The sequence below is a fragment of the Brachyhypopomus gauderio genome, unplaced genomic scaffold (assembly GCF_052324685.1).
Source record: "Brachyhypopomus gauderio isolate BG-103 unplaced genomic scaffold, BGAUD_0.2 sc71, whole genome shotgun sequence".
NCBI classification, from domain to species: domain Eukaryota; kingdom Metazoa; phylum Chordata; class Actinopteri; order Gymnotiformes; family Hypopomidae; genus Brachyhypopomus; species Brachyhypopomus gauderio.
In genome coordinates, this window is record NW_027506892.1 from 522,817 (window position 1) to 546,308 (window position 23,492).

The 23,492-nt window shown below is 47.3% G+C and overlaps 1 protein-coding gene across 1 annotated transcript in view; it reads right to left on the minus strand.

The window, feature by feature from the left end:
• Positions 1 to 6,692: 6,692 nt before the first annotated feature.
• The window catches only part of ppil2 (peptidylprolyl isomerase (cyclophilin)-like 2), a 28,427-nt gene continuing 11,627 nt past the window's right edge, over positions 6,693 to 23,492 (minus strand). Inside the window, exons 9-18 of the mRNA XM_076989824.1 lie at positions 21,714 to 21,808; positions 20,574 to 20,681; positions 15,767 to 15,854; positions 15,395 to 15,428; positions 10,826 to 10,943; positions 10,636 to 10,692; positions 8,888 to 8,960; positions 8,160 to 8,222; positions 7,884 to 8,026; positions 6,693 to 7,062 (exon numbers count right to left, since the gene is read on the minus strand). Of these exons, the coding sequence (XP_076845939.1) occupies positions 6,963 to 7,062; positions 7,884 to 8,026; positions 8,160 to 8,222; positions 8,888 to 8,960; positions 10,636 to 10,692; positions 10,826 to 10,943; positions 15,395 to 15,428; positions 15,767 to 15,854; positions 20,574 to 20,681; positions 21,714 to 21,808 (879 nt within the window). The 3' untranslated portion in view covers positions 6,693 to 6,962. The remainder of the gene's footprint in view (positions 7,063 to 7,883; positions 8,027 to 8,159; positions 8,223 to 8,887; positions 8,961 to 10,635; positions 10,693 to 10,825; positions 10,944 to 15,394; positions 15,429 to 15,766; positions 15,855 to 20,573; positions 20,682 to 21,713; positions 21,809 to 23,492) is intronic.

The window sequence follows — 23,492 nt, forward strand, 5'->3', positions numbered from 1 at the left end:
TCTGCACCTCAGGCCGCTCCACGACAGGTTCGGCAGGGATGCTTCTTAAAACATTCACGACAGGTGTCGTGCCTCGTCTGCACACACATAAAGACGCTACAGATGATATTCAGGAGTATAATTGTGTAAAGGTATTGTGTTGGTCTCACCAGAATCATACTCCCCTTATTAAAATAACCCTTGATTAATGTAGAGATGTGTGCTTCATATAGAATAGCCTACAGAAGAGTTAATCAGACATTTCAATCCCGTGAGTTACAGATAATAGATAATGATGTGCCGTTTACTGTGATGGATAATTAAAGTCTAGCTCTTATTTATGAAGAAACGTAAATGGACAATATAATCTGTAGTGTCGTTACGCGGGCCAACGAGGGGAGTCAGAATTCGGAACAACACCGGCTGAACTGAACTGAGAACAGTTGACCCGTTAAAGTTTTGGGGGGTCGATGAATAAACCAACGGGTCTATCAGCCTGGTGAAATCAAAGCTGGTGACAGGAAGTTTTTGTAGAGGAAGCAGAAAGCAGCTGAGAACTCTGCCTCATTAAAGCGCCGCCTCAAACCCACTCACACAGCTGGAGGAACCGCACCATGCACAGAACCCGCCATCTACCCACGATTACAGTCACTGGCCCTGGGAAACGGGTACTGGTTCCTTCATGGTCCAAGCAATGTGGACGTAAAAACACTTAAATGTACGCTGGCAGTCTCCACTTTAACTTCACAAGCTTTTTCTAGTTTCTGATTCATTTTAGAGATTGTACAGTCTATAATCTCTCTCTCTTACACACACACACACACACACACACACACACACACACGTATTCTTGTTGCAGAGCAGTTAAGACGCCTCAGTTCAGGATTAGAGCGCCATTAAGAGTTACAGCCTCTGGGGTCATGGCTAATGCTAAATTTAGCCTGGTGTTTATTTCAGGAGCAGCATGTGTGCACCACACAGATACCCACCCACCCACAGATACACACCCACCCAGAGAGCAGAGCACACACATAAAGAGACGCTCTGTCTACAGCCTGGTCTGTGTTTTGCTAGTAATGAAAACGTGTCATTTGGCAGATTCTCTTGTCTCTCCCTCCCTGTGTCTGTGAGCTACAGCAAGTTCCCCCTACATACCATACACAGCAATTATCTCATGATGAAAAGATGGCTAGGGGCCTCAGGCAAGCACTCCCTGCCCCCACGGCAGCTTCTCCCACTGGGCTGGCTCCCAACTCTAGCCCCAGGCCTCAGTGGGCCTTTCAGTCTTTAATGGTGTTTGTTTAGGCCCGCAGGAAATCAGCCCTGCAGGAAGAACAGGAAAGGTGCTCCAACAGCACCTGGAAAAAAGCCAGTTAAATTCTTTTAAATGGGTGTGTGTGTACATTTATATGAGGATTTGTACTTTACTGTATTTCATAGACTGGTTTGCGTTAAGCGGGGTGAGGGTTCAGGTAGTGTGTGTGTGTGAATCCCAGCGGTGTGGCGCTGAGCAGATTGGTGAAGAGAACTGTTGGTCAGCAGTATTTGGGTTTCCCACATAACCAGTAACATTAGCATGCTTGTGCAGAAAGAAGAGTGCAGCCAGGCTAAAGGAGAAACACAGGAGTGTGGCTCTGAGCAGAGGAACCTTCAACTCGGGCTCAGACAACCATCAGCACCAGTTCCTTCGCCACTGGTCCCAGGCAAGTGAAGAGCCACATGTCGAGAGCACGATGAAATAACACACCTCTTTGTGTTTCTTACTATCTGAGCCCTACAGGCCTACATTTATAGCATCTGGCAGACGCTGTGATCCAGAGTGACTGGCATATTTATGAGCAAAAAAGTGTGATCACTGCAAATGGAACTGAGCGTTTTGGAGTTACAAGGCAGATGCCCTACCTGTGCTATTAGGTGAGTGAATTAAAGGACTCACTTGTGTTTAGTGGTGCGACCACAGCGACAGACACGCAGGAAGTGAGACGTGCTGGCCGACAGATAACTGCGACACGGAGAGTCATCAGTCTAGCAGAATAAAAATGGAGATGACTTTGCAGGCACGTACGACAAGCAGCTGGTACAGAGAGGGTCCGGCACTCAGAGCCCATCAGATCTGGCCTGTAATCCAGTCTCCTACCCCAAACTTCATCTTACTTTAGTGAACACTTGATGTAACTCATTGGACACTTTATTGAAACCCCTGACTCCCGGTTAAATGGAGGGTCAGACCTGGAGCCTATGGGCCGTGATTTGAATACATGTTCTATGGTGTAAATAAATCTCCAGAGATTACAAAAAGCAGGAGAGGATTTTAGGTCTGTGAGCTGGAGTTGAAACCCTTTGCACTAGAAGACCAGCCTGTCCTTTGTTGTCCGAGCAGGGCACGGCCAATGTCACACGACTGTCACTTTCCCTCTTACCAGAGCAGCTTCTGTAAAAAGATACACACACACGGGGAATAAATCTGCATGTTTTATAACAGGATCATTCTGAGTACTGATCCTATTAGAGTGGATAGAGTGGAGAAACGCACTATTCTGGGTTAGCGTCTGTTCTGAGGTGTGTGTGTAGTGTGAGAGTGAGGGAGAGTGAATGTGATGAACTCTTGTACAACTAGTTGGGGTTGTGTGTGTGGGGGGGCTGTGTGTGTGTGTGTGCGTGTGTGTGTGTGTGTGTGTGTGTGTGGGTGGGACGTGCGCACGTGTGTGAGAAAGAAAAAAAATCAGGGGTGTGCAAAATAATGATGAGACTCTTACTGGAGACAGAGAGAGAGGGAAGATTGTGAGGAAGACAGAGAAGCAGAGTGAGTGAAAGATGAGAGATGGAGAGATGGAGAGATGGAGAGATGGAGAGGGTTGATCGTGTTCTTTTTAACAGATGACAAAGTGGAAAAAAGTAAATGAACAAGATGTTAAAACGGAGGAATTAAAGATGTGATTAAAAGACACGGAGATGTCAGAACCGATCCGTAAGTTATGTGTACTGCAGGGGGTGAATCATACACAATCATACACAGCATTTTAACAAATACCCCTTAAAAATAACTACAAAAAAATATATATATTTTTTATAATGTTACAGTGGCTTGGCAAAGAGATCCTAAATTATTTGAAGCAGGAATGGAGAAATGTGCTTATACACTAAAGTGTTTAAATAAAGAATAAATATGCATTAAACACAGTCACAAATGTGCTTATACACTAAAGTGTTTAAATAAAGAATAAATATGCATTAAACACAGTCACAAATGTGCTTATACACTAAAGTGTTTAAATAAAGAATAAATATGCATTAAACACAGTCACAAATGTGCTTATACACTAAAGTGTTTAAATAAAGAATAAATATGCATTAAACACAGTCACAAATGTGCTTATACACTAAAGTGTTTAAATAAAGAATAAATATGCATTAAACACAGTCACAAATGTGCTTATACACTAAAGTGTTTAAATAAAGAATAAATATGCATTAAACACAGTCACAAATGTGCTTATACACTAATGTGTTTAAATAAAGAATAAATATGCATTAAACACAGTCACAAATGTGCTTATACACTAAAGTGTTTAAATAAAGAATAAATATGCATTAAACACAGTCACAAATGTGCTTATACACTAAAGTGTTTAAATAAAGAATAAATATGCATTAAACACAGTCACAAATGTGCATATACACTAATGTGTTTAAATAAAGAATAAATATGCATTAAACACAGTCACAAATGTGCTTATACACTAATGTGTTTAAATAAAGAATAAATATGCATTAAACACAGTCACAAATGTGCTTATACACTAATGTGTTTAAATAAAGAATAAATATGCATTAAACACAGTCACAAATGTGCTTATACACTAATGTGTTTAAATAAAGAATAAATATGCATTAAACACAGTCACAAATGTGCATATACACTAATGTGTTTAAATAAAGAATAAATATGCATTAAACACAGTCACAAATGTGCTTATACACTAATGTGTTTAAATAAAGAATAAATATGCATTAAACACAGTCACAAATGTGCTTATACACTAATGTGTTTAAATAAAGAATAAATATGCATTAAACACAGTCACAAATGTGCTTATACACTAATGTGTTTAAATAAAGAATAAATATGCATTAAACACAGTCACAAATGTGCTTATACACTAATGTGTTTAAATAAAGAATAAATATGCATTAAACACAGTCACAAATGTGCATATACATTAATGTGTTTAAATAAAAGTTAACTGAGTACTGAACACAGTCACAAATGTGTCTACACACACCCACCCCTGCTCACATCCACCCACCCCACCTGTCACCACCTGTGGCTTCATCCCAGCTGGGGTCTCTCAGACCCCGTAGACACACATTAGAGATTCTGTCCATCAAACTTTCTCCCTTACACTTACACACACACACACACACACACACACACACACACACACACACTGTTCCACATCCTACTACACTCAAGCCAAATACAACACCGTGTCTTGATACACATGCATGTACAGTGCTTCACTACATCACTTGTGTGTACACACACACACACACACACACACACACACAGTGGGGATGCAACACACACACACACAGTGGGGATGCAGGGAGCCCATGTGTGCCAGGAACCACCCGGCTGTAGCACCACTGATCCACTGAGCTGCCAACAGCAGCCAAACAAATAGGGTTAGGGTTAGCCCAACCCCAGCCAAACAAATAGCCATCATGCAGTCAGCTGATCTCTGGGGCAGCTTGCAGCACTCACACGCCCGTGTACACACGTGCTCCACACACACACACACACACGCCCGTGTACACACACGCTCCACACACACGCCCGTGTACACACACGTGCTCCACACACACGCGCCCGTGTACACACACGTGCTCCACACACACGCGCCCGTGTTCACACACGTGCTCCACACACACGCGCCCGTGTACACACACGTGCTCCACACACACGCGCCCGTGTACACACACGTGCTCCACACACACGCGCCCGTGTACACACACGTGCTCCACACACACGCGCCCGTGTACACACACACGTGCTCCACACACACACACCCGTGTACACACACACGTGCTCCACACACACACACTCGTGTACACACACGTGCTCCACACACACACACACACACACACGTGCTCCACACACACGCGCACGGCCGATGCTTGGTTCTATTGTCACTAAACATTGGCCTTTCACGTTTTATGCAATGTTGTAGCTTTAGGCTTCAGTAATTCAGTGAACAGCGACGGTGGGGAGCGCACAATGCCGCCGTGACCTTTTGGCTGACCTCAAAGATCATGACACAGCGGGTGGGATCAGGACCAGTTAGGACCAACCAGTGATGGACCCATGCCAAGACCAGTCCGCGGTGGCCACACACTGGCAGAAGAGAGTGGTGGTTTTGAGTTTTGAGACTTAACAGCTGAAACGTCCGACACCAACAGACTCTACACTTCATTTTCATGCCTACTGAGGTTTGCCAGATTCCTTTTGATCTAACCTAATGATTATATGAATATTTTTGCTGTGGTCTTCAGTTCACTAACTGCTTGGTTTGTTTTACCTGAATATGACGACAGGCTCGTCCACGTTGGGGAGGTAAGCATCCATTTAAGTGCTGACTATCACAGAGAATAAAAACAAGGCGTGAGATTCACTGTGGCTTCCAAACATGAATATTTCAGGAGTCCATGACGGTTTCCTGTACCTGTAGGGTGACTCGTTACAGGGGATATAGTGTTTCACTGAGAAATGACTCCCCAGCATGAAACATTCATGAAGAGAGTCTGTCCTAATGAACGCTACATGTGTACAGCCACATGTGCTGAGTGGGACATCTCGTGTTCCATACATGTGACATGTGGTTCCAGGCCTGGACCGGCTGTCTGCCCAGGACACGTCTGTCTGCCCAGGACACGTCTGTCTGCCCAGGACACGTCTGTCTGCCCAGCTAGGATTACATAAGACCACCACCGCCACCATAATGCTCGTCTCACACCTGGAAACAAACAAACAAGCAAACAAACAAACACTCACTCACAGTCTCTCTCTCTCTCTCACTCTCTCTCTGCAACATCCAGCTGCCTCACCTAACTGCACACATCTGCATTCATAGAGCATCCCCACACACAAACCTGAAGACAAACACTGACAAAAAGAAGCGGAGTGTGTATGTGTGTGTATATGTGCATGTGTGTGTGTGTATGTATGTATGTGTGTGCGTTCGTGCGTGTATGTATGTGCGTGTATATGTATGTGTGTGTGTATGTGTGTGTGTGAATGAGACATCAATGCAGGATCTCTTGTGTAATCTGGGCTTTTGGAGGTTCACCCAGTCAACCCATGAACAGGACGTGCTAGCTGGACCATTCATCTACTCCTGTTCTGAGATGGCACAGGAGACGGGGGACAGGGACGGGGGACGAGGAGACGGGGGACGAGGAGACGGGGGACAGGGAGACGGGGGACAGGGAGACGGGGGACAGGGAGACGGGGGACGGGGAGACGGGGGACGAGGAGACGGGGGACAGGGACGGGGAGACGGGGGACGAGGAGACGGGGGACAGGGATGGGGAGACGGGGGACAGGGACGGGGGCGAGGAGACGGGGGACGAGGAGACGTGTACTGCTGTGCATGAGCTAGAGACAGTAAAGGCTGAACACACGTACAGAGTAAAACAAGGAGACGACGGGCTTTAGGAAAAAGGATTTATTCCTGCAGGAAATACATGTTTTGCCAAATAAACACATATTATTCGAGAAACAGAAAAAAATACAAAGGATTATTTAACAAATAACAACAACAAAGATCCTTTATTTAAAAAATAAACAAAAACAAAAGTGAACCAAAAGTGAGCTAAAAGAACAAAGTTGCCCCAAAAGCCTGAAGTCAGTGTGGAGCTGACCTAGGGTTAGGGGTTAGGGGTCATCACTAACCCTGACCTCTCAGCACAGCTGCAGTGCTTGGCTACCAGGAGCTGAAGTCACCGAAGCCGCTTCGACCTTTGACCTTCTTGCTTGCTGATTCACTGGTGGAAGCTTTGCAGTCATCATTCACAGTGCGCTTCCTGTAACACACACACACACACACACACACACACACACACACACACAGAATTAATCTGCATGCTCTATAACACGTAAATACCAAGTACTGATCCTATTAGAGTGAATAGAGTGAAGAAACACACTAGCAAGACCTATTCTGGGTTAGTGTCTGTTCTGAGGTGTGTGTGTAGTAAGAGAGAGGGAGAGTGAATGTGAAACTCTTGTACAACTAGTTGTGGTGTGTGTGTGTGTGTGTGTGTGTGTGTGTGTGTGTGTGTGTGTGTGTGTGTGTGTGTGTGTGTGTGTGTGTGTGTGTGAAATTCAGTGGGGGAGGTGCTAGATTATACTGATACTCCTGATTCCCCCGTGAGCTGTGTTCATATCCTGAACCCCACTGAGAATCGTTACACCCCCCAAACACCCGCTGATACACATACACACACACACACACACACACACACACACGTTTAATCTCTCATTTGCCTCACAGGTAAACATAAGGTGGTGTTGTGATGTCACAGAAGCAGGGGACCGAGTGAGGAAGTCGGGCGGGTCAGTGGGTCAGCGTGGTCAGTGGCTCAGCGTGGTCAGTGGGTCGCCCTGGTCAGCCTGGTCAGTGGGTCAGCCTGGTCAGTGGCTCAGTGTGGTCAGTGGGTCGCCCTGGTCAGTGAGTCAGCCTGGTCAGTGGCTCAGCGTGGTCAGTGGGTCGCCCTGGTCAGCCTGGTCAGTGGGTCAGCCTGGTCAGTGGCTCAGTGTGGTCAGTGGGTCGCCCTGGTCAGTGGGTCGCCTCACCCGCCTTGACTGTGTGGACCAGCCTTATTACAGAGCAACAGGCACTCACACGGCTGTAATGTTGATGTATTTGCCAATGCCGGGCCTGTAGGTTTTGGGCTGCTGTTCGTCTTTGTTTTTGTTGAGGGAGGCGGAGCTCTGAGCTAGCTCCTCCTCCTGCCTCCGAGTCTCCTCCGCCCTCTCGGCTGCGATCTGCAGCGCACACATGCAAACACGCGTGTGCACAAACATCAGCATACATTAGCCAGCACAGCGACAGATCACATCATGACAAGCACATAAACCTTCAAGCTCTCAAATTGAAATTTCAAGCACACATTCAGACCTGCTCATCAGCCTCTTCGTACGGATCCACAAACACGGACGTCCGGAGCAGCTTAATCTCAGTCTGAACACACAAATCAATCAGGTTTAAGCTGAATTAATAACAACGTCTGAAATCCCAGATACAACACAAACTTACACTGCAGGGGTGCGTGCTACCCAGATAGTGCACACACACACACACGCGCGCACACACGTGCATACTAATAATCAATATAATAAAACTATCACTACTTCACTACTTTAACACCCTTATAAACCAGAGACACAGCTGTACACTAAGAGGTAACGCAGCCCGAACACATTTTACTGGTACTGTGACCATTTTGTATCACCAGCACTTCACAGAAGCAGCTATGCAGAGCTGATGTAATGTCCATTGATATCAAATGAAAATGGCACAGTAACAAACTGCTGACAATGTTAGATCATGATGTGAAAATCTTTTCTTTCTGTTTCTGCTGCAAAAGCATTTTTGTATGCAGTGAATAAAAATTCAGTATTCATCATACTTTTCTGCTTCATTGTGTGTGTTTAAAAACTTGGCGATTCACACCATGTATTGTAAAAAGTATCATGATACTGCATTTTTGCTAATATCGACCACCCCTGCTAGAAGGTATGGACGTTTACATGTTGATGAGTCTGTGGGGGTTTTAATTTTATAAACTAGAGCTGGACATCTCAACCAAACTCCTCTTTGGTGGGCGTGGGGCAGGTAGCCTGTACCTTCGGCCGGTCTGTTTTAGGATCACTCTCCACATTCTCCATGGCTGTGAGGGCCTCAAATCCACCAACCACTCTGAGAGAGAAGAGAAAGTCAGAGAAGAGAGGAGAGAGAGAGACAGAGAAGAGAGAAAGAAAAGCGTACACAGAATTGAACTTTCTAGAGCAGGTAATGCAAACTGCCACAGACCACAGGTAAATCAGCCACTGAGATAACAGGGTCACTACGACACTACAGGCTTGGTTTGCACTCAGTAACTGGATCAAATCCCTGAAACTTCAGAATTTAAATGGTAAAGTGGGAAAAGGTGTTATGAAATGTTAAATGTAAAAATGTTACATTAGTAAACATGGAGAGAGACAAAGATGGCACAACACACGTCCTGCACACGGATGTTAGTCTAACCCTATGTTAGAAAAGTCCTGCACACGGATGTTAGTCTAACCCTATGTTAGAAAAGTCCTGCACACGGATGTTAGTCTAACCCTATGTTAGAAAAGTCCTGCACACGTATGTTAGTCTATGCCTATGTTAGAAAAGTCCTGCACACGTATGTTAGTCTAACCCTATGTTAGAAAAGGCACCATGAAATCCCACGCAAGCTGTAACAAACATGTTTGTATCACTTTCCCAGCAACAGAAGGTTGACTGTTGGCCAATTAACTATGAACTTCCTGTTAAGGAATAATGATTTATTTGTAGAGGCACACTCAATTAAACCCTTCCAGGGCAGAGAAACAATGACTTAAGCATCTACTCAATTAAAGTTACAAACGTATTGATAATGTGCAAATTGTAATTTACTGAAGACATGGAGCAGGACAGTGATTGATCACTCGCATACGGACGGACCATATGCAGGACCGTACGGAGCGTATGTGTAAGAGGGAGAAAGGTATACGTGTGTGTGTGTGTGTGTCTGTGTGAGAGAGGGTATGTGTGTGAGAGAGTGTGTGAGTGTGTGTGAGAGGGTATGTGAGTGTGTGTGTGTGTGTGTGTGTGTGTGTGTGTGTGTGTGTGTGTGTGTGTGTGTGTGTGTGTGTGTGTGAGAGAGAGAGAGAGACAGAGACAGAAAGAGAACAGGAGTTGTTGGTCCAGACTTATGCTGACAAGTCTCTGAATTCCTCAGTTAGAGCCCAAGGATTACAGCTCCTTGCCAAATGGACAGACACTTGGTGAACGAGGAAGCTGTGTGTGTGTGTGTGTGTGTGTCTCTTCATTCTGGTGTTATGGAATGTTCTGGCTAAACAGTAGAGATGTTTTTCCCTAGGATAAGCTTTGCACTGTGAGCACAGCAAATATAACATTTATGACTGATGCAGTCACTATGTAAACACGCACGCAAGCGCACGCACACACACACACACACACACCACCCTACACAACAGACAAAAATATATGAACATACATGCTGGGAAGAGAGGCATTCCTGCCCAGCACCTTACACACACACACACACACACACACACACACGCACGCACCCACGCACACAGAGGGAGTGAGAAGGAGAGAGATAGACAGAGAGACAGACAGAGGGAGAGATAGAAAGAGAGGGAGAGAGAAAGAGACAGAGAGGAAGAGAGAGAGGGAGAGAGAGAGAGTGGGAGAGAGACAGAGAGGGAGAAGGAGAAGGAGAGAGGGAGAGAGAGAGAGAGGGAGAGGGAGAGGGAGAAGGAGAAGGAGAGAGGGAGAGAGAGGGAGAGGGAGAAGGAGAGAGGGAGAGAGAGCTTGTTCCCAGCCTGAACTCTACCTGCCAAACACGGTGTGTTTTCTGTCCAGGTACGTGCACGAGCGAAATGTTATGAAGCTGCAGGGAAGAACAAAAAAGAGAAAATGTCAAAGAAAATGAGATATGACATCATAATGAGATATGACATCATAATGAGATATGACATCATGACCTTTCTGCTGTCACGGTGTAAGAGGATGAAAACACTCACAACTGGGATTTGTTGGTGTTGGGCCCCGTGTTGGCCATGCTGAGGACACCCCGGCCCGTGTGAGACAGGTTGGGCTTGAACTCGTCCGCAAACGGCCTCCCCCAGCACGACTCGCCGCCTGGCCAGAGTGAGATAGCGAAGGTCACACGGTGAGGAGGAGGTGTGAAGAAAGGAAGATCGTGTGTGGCGAGAGAGGAAAACAAAAGAAAAGCAATGAAATAAATGAAAGACAGAAGGCGGTCTGGGTAAGGGTGAGGTTAGGTGAGCCCTACCCCAGCCTGGGTCTGAGGAGAGCGTAGGAACATAACAGACACCACAGCGCAGCGTCTACACATGCTACTGCACTTTACTCTTACACATAGCAACAAATATACAACATCTGTGTAAATCTAAAGCACCACATATCTGGGAGACGTAGACACAATAAAATATCAGGGCCATATTAAGCACAATGACCGTGACAAACACGGTAAACACCAGTGCTGCAAATGTCCTCTGTGTGTAAAACCTAAACGCGACGAGGCTCGTGTGTGTGTCCTGCCACGTCTCGCAGGGCCGTTGTCCTGCATATGTGGCGTGCTGGTGTGTCGTCATAAACAACGCCCCCCCCCCCCACCCCCCCCCCCGCTGAAGACCCCCAAAGCTGGTGTGCTAATTAACTCATCATCCATCTCAACAAAGGCCCTGAAGGACAGACGGCTCTCAGCGAGTGGCGGGAGCATGCACGCGTGTCCAAGCACTCGCAAACAGAACCCTGTAACTCTCAAACCAAACCCGCATAAATTCATCTGATCAAGCAACTCGTGCACGGAGTTCCGGGAAAACTCATCTGAAACGCGGCTCCCGGAGGACCTGGTCTCTGCACCGCTCCTCCCTACGTATGCTAGCGTTTCTGGACCAGGGGTTAACCGGCTGGTCCGGCCCCTGCTGGAACCACAGTGAGATTTGTTTGCTGCTCAATCTGCACGGCTTCGTAAACATGCCCTGCACGGCGTCTCTGCATAATTCATGTGCTTGTTGACATGTGCAACCCCTCCGTGCCCAGCCACCATCTTGATTATAAAGTGCGGGGAGGAAGAATCATGTGATGTAGATGAAGCTGCTGACCCGGCCAGTCGACCCAGACGAGAAGACGAGTTACAGACGAAGAGTCACGCTGTTAACGAGAGTATGAAAGCGTAACTGGTGTGAGGGGTAATAACGCTCCGTGTTCACTACACCCATCTGGGTCTGCTTGACTCTTAAAGCAAAGCTGCTGTCGTACGGGTCAGCCTCCCTCAACGGCCCCTTCAGAGGAGAAGATCCAGACCAGTGGCTCCTGGAGCCAGGAAACGACCCATCGTGAATGAGGTGGAGATCGCCAATTTGTACACCTATAAAAAACACCTGTAAGACCGACTGGGATTTCCAAGAAAGAAGGGTCGTGATCACAGCCTGAACTAACGGTCAAGTGCCCGATCGCTACAAGGTCAATCTTCACACAATCAAACGAACAAGGGCCAATCGTTTGAAGTTTGTTCCCCAGGAATATAAAACTAAATTCTGTCAAAGCTATATTCAGTTACTTGGGTCAAAGGCCAGAGCCGTGCAGTCTGTGCATGTGTGTGTGTGTGAGAGAGAGAGAAAGAGAGAGAGACAGAGAGAGAGAGACAGAGAGAGAGACAGAGAGAGAGACAAGAGAGAGAGACAGAGAGAGAGACAGATCAGCATCTGGGTTCTTTTAGTGCATGTTTGAGAGGGCGGAAGTGTTAGCGTTGCTGGGATAACCTTGTGCTAAATGCATATTTATCTGAGCATGAATCTCTGATTTGATTAGTAGTATAAAGCCTTAGAGCGCGGAGGTTGTGATGTTGTGAGGTTGTGAGGCAGAGAGGTTGTGAGGCAGCGAGGTTGTGAGGCAGCGAGGTTGTGAGGCAGCGAGGTTGTGAGGCAGCGAGGTTGTGAGGCAGCGAGGTTGTGAGGCAGCGAGGTTGTGAGGCTGGGAGGCTGGGAGGCTGCGAGGTTGTGAGGTTGTGAGGCAGCGAGGTTGTGAGGCTGGGAGGCTGGGAGGCTGGGAGGTTGTGAGGTTGTGAGGCTGTGAGGTTGTGAGGTTGTGAGGCTGTGAGGTTTTGAGGCTGTGAGGCTGTGAGGTTGTGAGGCTGTGAGGTTGTGAGGCTGTGAGGTTGTGAGGCTGTGAGGCTGTGAGGCTGTGAGGTTGTGAGGTTGTGAGGCTGTGAGGTTGTGAGGCTGTGAGGCTGTGAGGTTGTGAGGCTGTGAGGCTGTGAGGTTGTGAGGCTGTGAGGCTGTGTTCTCAGAACCGTCCTGTGACAGCACAATGACTACAGCTATGATGTCACAATGACTGACCTAGATGCCTGACCAATCAGCCTTTCTAAAGGTCTGCATGAGTAAGACACATCGCTTACACAAGCTTCCTGAAAGGTGCCGTCTAGCATACAGGAAACGAGGAAAGAGTGCCAGTCTGGTCCTGCTGTTGGGCATCGTGCCATTGGGGTGTTAGATTGCCCAAGGCCAATTAAAGCAGGGGTACTGTGGTGTTAGATTGGCCAATTAAAGCAGGGTACTGTGGTGTTAGATTGGCCAATTAAAGCAGGGTACTGTGGTGTTAGATTGGCCAATTAATGCAGGGTACTGTGGTGTTAGATTGGGCCAATTAATGCAGAGGCTACTTTTGTCATTAGAGGTTTTGTCTCTGCCGTTCTGTATCACAGGATCAAAAGGTTGACAGCAGAACATGGATTAAAATGCACAACTGTATGTGAGACATTTAACCATAAACATCTGTCACGGTTAGGAGCACATACACACACACACACGCTCGCACACACATGCTCACACACACATGCACACAGACACACGCTCGCGCACACACACATGCACACACACACATGCACACACACACATGCACACAGACACGCTCCACACAGACACACGGTCTCACACACAGACACACGGTCTCACACACAGACACACACCATCACACACATATACACACCACACACACCATATACACACACACACACACAGCTGAGCACCATTAGGTAGGTTCTTGTCTATGGTTTTCAAGAGAAGAGCTCTGTGCTACATGGTTAAAAGTTGACCTTTCCTCACAAGCCAGGATCGTAGTTAAGGGGGTCTGAGAGTGTAGAAAACCAGGGGGACAGAGGGGTGTGTGTATGTGCGCGCGATACCTGTGTATGGGGGGGGGGGGGGGGGGGGTGGGGGTGTGCGCGCGATACCTGTATATGGGAGTGTGTGCAATATCCGTGTCTGTAAAGCAAACTAGAAGTGTGTAAACACATGCAGTCTTTCTAGTAAATGTCAATAGGTCTCCAATTCCATGAAGACTCTGTTTATACATCGTGTGTATCCACACCATCTAGTAACACACACATCCTGGTACAAACACCTCACTGAAGCTGTGAACATGGGGGCGCTGCGTGCTAAAGGAGGCTGAGGTGAAGCACAGGAGATGGAGATCACCTTCAGGCTCTAGATCCCCACCACTCCACTCCTGCAGAAACGGGTTTCACCACTTCAGCGAGGATCACTCCTGCCGTCACCCGCTCTCCGAGCACATCTCGAACCAACCACGACCGAACCAACCTGTAGGTTTGTTTCTCGAAACCACGCAAGGACCAGGTAGGACAGAAGCACTTTCTAATACTGGCCAGTTTATAAAAGCAATCTAGCTAGAAAGCAACGTATTCAGGTTCAAAAACACACACACAGTCAGGACGATGTTCATCTGTACCAGCAGGTCATGGACATTCACACCTTCCCTGCAGCAGAGACACAGAGATGTAACAGTTTTGCGTCTGCGTCTCAACCGTAACCCTGTGTGCCGATTGGCCATTCAGTCTCACGAACACGTCCCCTCTCCACACCGCTGCTGCCTAGACATGCACCGTGCGGTGTGGACACGTCCGTGTCCTCCCCACTAAGACGACGGAGTTTTGTGGGATCTCTCCTTTCTTTTGTTTTACTTCCTTTCTCCTCTCTTTCAGGTTGTGCGTGGAATCGTCTTCACCACCCGAACCCATTACTTGTTTGAGGGATTCTTAAAAAGCATCAGAAAGTGTTTCATATCTGAGGAACAGTCACTGATAACTGCACTCCCATATAAACACCAGGTAACACGAGAATCATGGAACTGAGATGATCGGAGCACCGCTGAATCTGGTGATAAACTGTTGGTCCGTCACGCTGACATTCACACAAGCAACTACCCAACAACACCTCAACTGAACTGCACATTTCTTTTGATTTCTTTTCATTTTTGTGTTTAAAGTGGATAGAGAATATAACCCTGAGGAGGTTTTTTTTCCCCCTCAAAATGGGGGAACCATGTTCTCTGACATCTGCACTATAAACACTGTAGCTGATATTTCAACACTGGGCTGTTTTATACCATTCCTGGAACCCTGGAGTGTGTTTACACAATGCCCTATGGCCCAGATTAGGTACAGCCCAGCTGATACACAGGCCTGCCCCCAGGACACGCCCAGCCCCCAGGAGAGAGAGAGAGAGAGAGAGAGAGAGAGAGAGAGGTATGTAACATTGTATTACCTGTTCCAGTGCCTGTGGGATCCCCCCCTTGAATCTGAAAAGCAAAGATCAGCACACATCATAATTCAGAATAGACAAATGGATGTGATGTACAAACAGCTACTGATGGATCAGTATTCAGAGCTTATATCTGTGCCGGTGTGAATCAGCGCTACATGAGCTGGGACTCCAGCAGAGCAGATCTGTGCCACACCAACAGCAGGACCGACACGACCAGTCCGCCTGTACTAAAGGGGCGGGGCTCCTCAACACGCCAGTCATGTGAGGTCACCATGGCAGCCTTCCTGTTTCCGCGAGCGACGTATATCTCGCTGGTCTCTGGTTTTGGCAGGACACTCCAGCGTGTCGAGCTTCTGGCGTTCAGCTCTCTACCAATGAAGTTTCGGATGGAGCGATGAATATGGTCCCATCGTAGTAACCTTTCTTGCACAACTTTATGAAGTTCTCTCCGGCTTTCGGGGATCTGAAAGCAGAAAGCGTGGTGGATGAAATATGATCTTATATATGTCTAAAAATCAGATAATGAGCTAATGAGCATACATGGTATATACACTCGTCCCCCCCTTTATTGGGTACCTACCTAGTCCAACCGCTCATTAACGTAAATGTCGAATCAGCCAATCACATGGCAGCAACCGCTGATCTACTGGGATTTTCACGTCACAACCATCTGTAGGGTTTCCAGAAAATGGTCAGAAAAAGAGAAAATTGTTCAGTGAGCGGCAGTTCTGTGAGCGCAAATGTCTTGTTGATGTCAGAGGTCAGAGGAGAATGACCAGACTGGTTTGAGCTGATATAACGGCAACAGTAACTCAAATAACCAGTCGTTACAACCGGGTATGTAGAAGAGCATCTCTGAACACACAAACACGTTGAACCTTGAGGTGGATGGGCTACAGCAGCAGAAGACACACTGGGTATCACACCTGTGGACAATAGAAGAGTGATAAAACGTCGCCTGGTCTGAGGAGTCTCGATTTCTGCTGCGGCATTCGGATAGTAGGGTCAGAATTTGCCATGAAAGCATGAATCCACCCTGCCATCGTCTGTCAACAGTTCAGGCATCATGGACATGCAGACAACAAAACTGTGATGCCATCATGTCAATATGGACCAGACTCTCTGAGGAATGTTTCCTGTACCTTGTTGAATCTGCCTCAAAGTATTAGGGCAGTTCTGAAGGCAAAGTGGTCCAACCCGGTACTAGCAAGGTGTACTAATAAAGAGGCTGGTGAGTGTACACACACATCTACAGAGCCCTGGAAAAAAAACTATGAGATCACTCTCAGGTTTCATCTATACAAACTTTGCAGCCATTACACACTGAATTCCAGCTCAGACACTTGATTCTGCTTCACGAGGTACAGGTAGGTGATCACCTCCACCTCACCACGCTCACTGCTTCAGTAATATGAAGGACTACTGATCACGAGGTACAGGTAGGTGATCACCTCCACCTCACCACGCTTACTGCTTCAGTAATATGAAGGACTACTGATCACGAGGTACAGGTAGGTGATCACCTCCACCTCACCACGCTTACTGCTTCAGTAATATGAAGGACTACTGATCACGAGAGAACCGACTCAAAACCTGAATTACTCCAGTAAATACTGCACACTGAACTCTTAGAACTGAACATTAACATGTTCCTCTTGCATGATTTTCTACTGGGTCTGAAAACGCCACCAGCTGTTTTCTGCAAATAAATGTGTTTCTGATAGAGGGCCTGCATCAGCAGTGCAAGCAATGTTCTGATTATATATACCTACACATCTATAAATATATCAATATACATACATCTATATACCTACACATCTCTATATAAATAAATACGATTCTTCACCGAGGATGTGTGTCTATATATAATTTTAGACGCACATCAGTGAAGAACAAATTCAATACTAAAATGAATACTAACAGAAAAGGACCAGACCCAGTCCCGGTCAAATAAAAGGACCAGACCAAGTCTAATAATGCAGAACCTTCTGGAATATTACAGACTTCAGATCTGCACAACGAACCCTCCCGTCTGACGTGTATGTAAACAGACCGCTACAGAACCTCCGGGCGTTGAAATGCTTCTTGTACACAAAACAGCTCACCGTGTTCAGTCACAATGGGTTAAAAAATACAAACAAAAAAACAAAACAAAATAATATAAACGTAGACACATTTGAATCTTGCTGCTGCATTTCTAACACATATACGCACATACACACACACACTCTGTGCATCTGATTAACAAAGACTAAAAGTAGATTACAAAATAAAAACAAACGTAGTTTATTAAACAAATAAAATCACTAATCAATGACTCATGTGGAAAGGAATTTGTTGTTTCAAATGTACATTGAAGAAACCAAGAGAGATTAGTGGAGAAAAATGAGTTGTCTTGCTCACTGGGGGCTAGGACTCGGCACTTGTAAAGCTGCTTTGTGACAACAACTGTTGTAAAAAGCGCTATATAAATAAAATTTGATTGATTGATTGAAAAACATGAAGAGGGAAGAGGTGGGGCTAGGGGAGGGGCTTACATGCAAGGGGAGGAGCTAGGAGCAAAGGGGAGGAAGAGCGCGAGGAGGACAGAGGGGAGTCATTTCCTCATTACTATACACACACACAAAAACACACACACACACACACACACACACACACACACACACACACAAAAACACACGCATGCACACACACAAACACACAAAAACACACACGCACGTATGCGCACAAACACACAAAAACACACGCACGCACACACACACGCACAAACACAAAAACACACACGCACGCATGCGCACAAACACACACAATCGTACACAATGTACAGATTCAGTAGGAGGGCTGTGTAATCCCCCCCCCCCAACTAATCAGAGTGGTGGAGTGAGTGAGTGAGAGTTTGATAAGGAGAGAGAGCGAGAGGCAGAGCACTAAACACAACCACAGACACAAACACACAACTATTTTTCCTTTAGTTTTCCCCAGACTTTTGGGAGACGTTTTTTTTCCCAGACGTTTTTTTTATGGCATACTTATGATTAAAAGAGAAAGATGATTAACCTTTTAAAACCTGATGCATTTGTTGCCTTTGGAAGTTAACCATCATATCAACAACATAGATTATTTATACTTACATTAATGATCTTTTACACGTTTTGAACAACTAGTTTGAAAATAAATAAGTAATAATAATTATTATCCTTAACTCATAAGTAATAATAATAATAATAATAATAATAAATTTGTGTATCATATTTATTAATTATGACATCACGGATCATATTTATTAATTATGACATCACAGATAATATTTATTAATGATGACACCACGGATCATATTTATTAATTATGACATCACGGATCATATTTATTAATGATGACATCGCAGATCATATTTATTAATGATGGCATCATAGATCAAATTCATTTACGATCCCATCACAGATCATATTTATTAATGATGGACACACGGATCATATTTATTAATTATGATATCACGGATCATATTAATAATTGATGACATCACGAAGAGCTTTGTGTTTGTGCATTGTGAAGGTGCTGGTGGAGAGAACAACACGGCATCATGTGTGCAGTGTAGTCACCATGCACCACAGTAGAGATGGAGGGAGGGGGAGAGAGAGAAAAAGAGATAGAGAGAGAGAGAGAGAGAGAGAGAGGGAGGGGGATATAGAGAGGGAGGTAGGTAAAGAGAGAGGGAAAGAGAGAGGAAATGAGATAGAGAGAGGGAGGTAAAGAGAGAGAGAGAGAGAGGGAGGGAAAGGAGGAGGTGGAGAGAGAGTGTGTCATATATTAAATGGGGACATTCAGAGAGAAGCTGAGCCTCAATAAAACTCACCGACTTTCTACAGGTCACGGTTTGCTTGCACCACCATGAAGTGCTGTGTGTGTGTGTGTGTGTGTGTGTGTGTGTGTGGTGTGAGAGAGTGAGAGAGAGAGAGAGAGAGAGAGAGACTGAGTGTGTGTGACTGAGTGTGGTAAAAGTGAGCGAGCGATTTGTGACAAAATCATCAGTGTGAAGCGGAAGAGGGAGATGTAAAATCACACACAACATCTGTTGAACGCCACGTGTACACAAACACACTGTTTTACTGTCTGGTTCCATTTATAGAATATAACTGAAAAAACTGAAAGAACCTGATCATGAGGTACTGAAGACCCAGGACTTGAGGTTAGACACACTCATCCACCCATCCACACACTCATCCACCCCATCCACACACTCATCCACCCATCCACACACTCATCCACCCATCCACACACTCATCCACCCATCCACACACTCATCCACCCATTCACACACTCATCCACCCATCCACACACTCATCCACCCATCCACACACTCATCCACACACTCATCCACCCATCCACCCATCCACACACTCATCCACACCATCCACACACTCATCCACACACTCATCCACCCATTCACACACTCATCCACCCATTCACACACTCATCCACCCATCCACACACTCATCCACCCCTCCACACACTCATCCACCCATCCACACACTCATCCACCCATCCACACACTCATCCACCCATCCACACACTCATCCACCCATTCACACACTCATCCACCCATCCACACACTACATACTACACTGTGTGCGTGTGCATGCGTGTGTGCGTGTGCTGCGTGTGTATGCGTGTGTGCGTGTGCATGCGTGTGCAGCGTGTGTGAGCGTGTGTGCGCGTGTGCGCGTGTGTGCGCGTGTGTGCGCGTGTGTGTGCGAGTGCATGCGTGTGCGCGTGTGGTGCGCGAGTTGTGCGCGTGTGTGCGCGTGTGTTCGCGTGTGTCTGTTGTGCGTCGTGGTGTGCGTGTCAGTGTGTGTGTCTGTGTGTGTGTCTGTGTGTGTGTCTGTGTGTGTAGTCTGTGTGTGTGTCTGTTGCGTGTGTGTATATGTGTGTGTGTGTGTGTGTGTGTGTGTTGCGCGCGTGGTGTGTGTGTGTGTGTGTGCGTAGTGCAGTGTGCGTGTGCGTGTGCGTGTGTGTATGTGTATGTGTATTGTGTATGTGTATGTGTGTGTGTGTGTGTGTATGTGTGTGTGTGTAATGTGTGTGTGTGTGTGTGTGTGTGTGTATGTGTGCGTGTGTGTGCGTGTGTGTGCGTGTGTGTGTGTGTGTGTGTGTGTGTGTGTGTGTGTGTGTGTGTACTCGTACCTTATCACAGTGCAGTTCCAGGTTGAGGTCTCCTTTGTTCGTGTGGAGACGCACGTACCCTTTTTTCTTCACGTACTTGTAGCGGACCGCATCCTCTGTGATGCATCTGTACACGGGGAGAGAGAAGAGGGTGGGTCGTTTACACACACACACACACACACACACACACACACACACACACTCGCCCACACACACAGCGCGCACACGCGCACAGCACACACCACGCGCACACACACACGCACACGCACACACACAACACACCACACACACACACACACACACACACACACACACACGCCCACACCACACACACACACACACACACACACGCGCACGCACACACGCACACACGCACGCACACACGCACACACGCACGCACGCACGCACGCACACACACACGCACACACACACACGCACACGCACACACGCACACACACATACACACACACATACACACATACACACACATGTACGTACACATACACTTATTAGACCTGCACTTCTGGACTTCACAGAGTCGCAGAACACTGCAATATGCAAAAAAGCTACTGAAAAATATGATTTTGGTGTGTGTGTGTGTGTGTGTGTGTGTGTGTGTGTGTGTGTGTGTGTGTGTGCTTCAAGCATCTTGACTAATCTTAGTTGCTCCAGATGGGTGATCTGTGAGTGTTTTATGATTAATCACAACATTCCCACCATCCAACAAAAATAAATCATTCCTGGTTAAAATAAGACGGGGTTTACCCACGTGTGTTCAACACGACGCAGGCCAAGGCCCAGCCACCAGACAAGCTGGACAAAGGGTGGCTTGCTCACTGGGGGCTAGGACTCGGCACTTGTAAAGCTGCTTTGTGACAACAACTGTTGTAAAAAGCGCTATATAAATAAAATTTGATTTGATTGAACAGGTCTCTGTCCTGTTTCTCTGGATCTCTGTGCATTTCACTACATTTCTCTCCACCAAATAAAGAAATGACAATACACGCACATGTGCAGCTTTAACGCCCCAGTGCAGCTACTAAATGAGAAGATTCAGCGGCCGCAGTGGCGTTGGAGAAACTCTGCTCCAGTGTGGAGCTTCTAGCCCAACGTGACCACTGCCTGCTAACACAACAGCCATCTTAGCATGGCACTTTACATGGGGGGGAGGGGTTTACCTGCTTGGTGTGTTGTGGCTGGTGCCATCGCAGTGGAGGTGAAGGAAGCAGACACTCTACCAGTGGAGTAATGAGCCTAGAGGGAGGAGAGGATGGAGGGAGGGAGAGGAGGAGGAGAGAGGAGAATGGAGAGAGAGAGAGAGAGAGAGATGAGGGAGAGAGATGAGAGGAGAGAGAGAGAGAGAGAGAGAGAGAGAAGCACAGTAGAGATGTTGGGGTGTTACAAGCTATCATATGGATTACACTCATATTATGCAAGACACTTTTAGCATTTCTATTTAAAGACGTGAACATCAAGGAGCTGTGCTGGAGTGTGACCTTGCAGAAAGAGAACACGGAGTGATCGTGAAAGACAAAAACAAGCACACGCCACAGTGAGAGAGGAAGAGCACTCTGCCCCTTCCTTGCACTCAAAACTGCAGCTCAACTCCACTCAAAACCGCAGCTCAACTCCACTCTAAACCGCAGCTCAACTACCACTCAAACACTCCATGGTGACGTTTCTCCTTCCTTCAGTAGCTCCAGCTCTTTCCTGTTAACAGCTTATTGGCTCTGACACCACCCTGCCTCCATCTCCTGGCTCCACCCTGCAGTGTGGAGGCAACAGCTCAAACACCACCCTAGAACTGTGGGAGCATCGACGAGCACCGAATGGAAACGGGTTCAGTTCTGCCAAATGCCGTCCCAAGTATTCAAGTCTCCGTCGTGCAATGTTCCCCACGACATTCTGGACATTCCACAGAGGAACAGAGCAAATCCAGCATTCCTGAAGCCATGAGGAGCACAGAGGCTGCTGCAGGTTATTTAAGGAAGGCTGTGTGAACCCAAGCCTGGCAGAAATAGCGTGGGTACCCATGGCCAAGGCCCGGCCCACCAAAGCAGCGGTCCCACGAACGGGCCGGGCAAAGGGCCAGGTGCTCCAGGGATCCAAAGAGGAGGTGAGTGGAGGAGGTGGAGGTGAAGGTGGAGGTGAGTGGAGGAGGGGTGGAGGGTGAGGTGGAGGTGAGTGGAGGAGGGTGGAGGTGAAGGTGGAGGTGAGTGGAGGAGGGTGAGGTGAAGGTGGAGGTGAGTGGAGGAGGGTGAGGTGAAGGTGGAGGTGAGTGGAGGAGGGTGGAGGTGAAGGTGGAGGTGAGTGGAGGAGGGGGAGGTGAAGGTGGAGGTGAGTGGAGGAGGGTGGAGGTGAAGGTGAGGTGAGTGGAGGAGGGGGAGGTGAAGGTGGAGGTGAGGGAGGAGGGGAGGTGAAGGTGAGTGGAGGAGGGTGGAGGTGAAGGTGGAGGTGAGTGGAGGAGGTGGGAGGTGAAGGTGGAGGTGAGTGGAGGAGGGGGAGGTGAAGGTGGAGGTGAGTGGAGGAGGGTGGAGGTGAAGGTGGAGGTGAGTGGAGGAGGGTGGAGGTGAAGGTGGAGGTGAGTGGAGGAGGGTGGAGGTGAAGGTGGAGGTGAGTGGAGGAGGGGGAGGTGAAGGTGGAGGTGAGTGGAGGAGGGGGAGGTGAAGGTGGAGGTGAGTGGAGGAGGGTGGAGGTGAAGGTGGAGGTGAGTGGAGGAGGGTGGAGGTGAAGGTGGAGGTGAGTGGAGGAGGGTGGAGGTGAAGGTGGAGGTGAGTGGAGGAGGGTGGAGGTGAAGGTGGAGGTGAGTGGAGGAGGGGGAGGTGAAGGTGGAGGTGAGTGGAGGAGGGTGGAGGTGAAGGTGGAGGTGAGTGGAGGAGGGTGGAGGTGAAGGTGAGGTGAGGTGAGGAGGGGGAGGTGAAGGTGGAGGTGAGTGGAG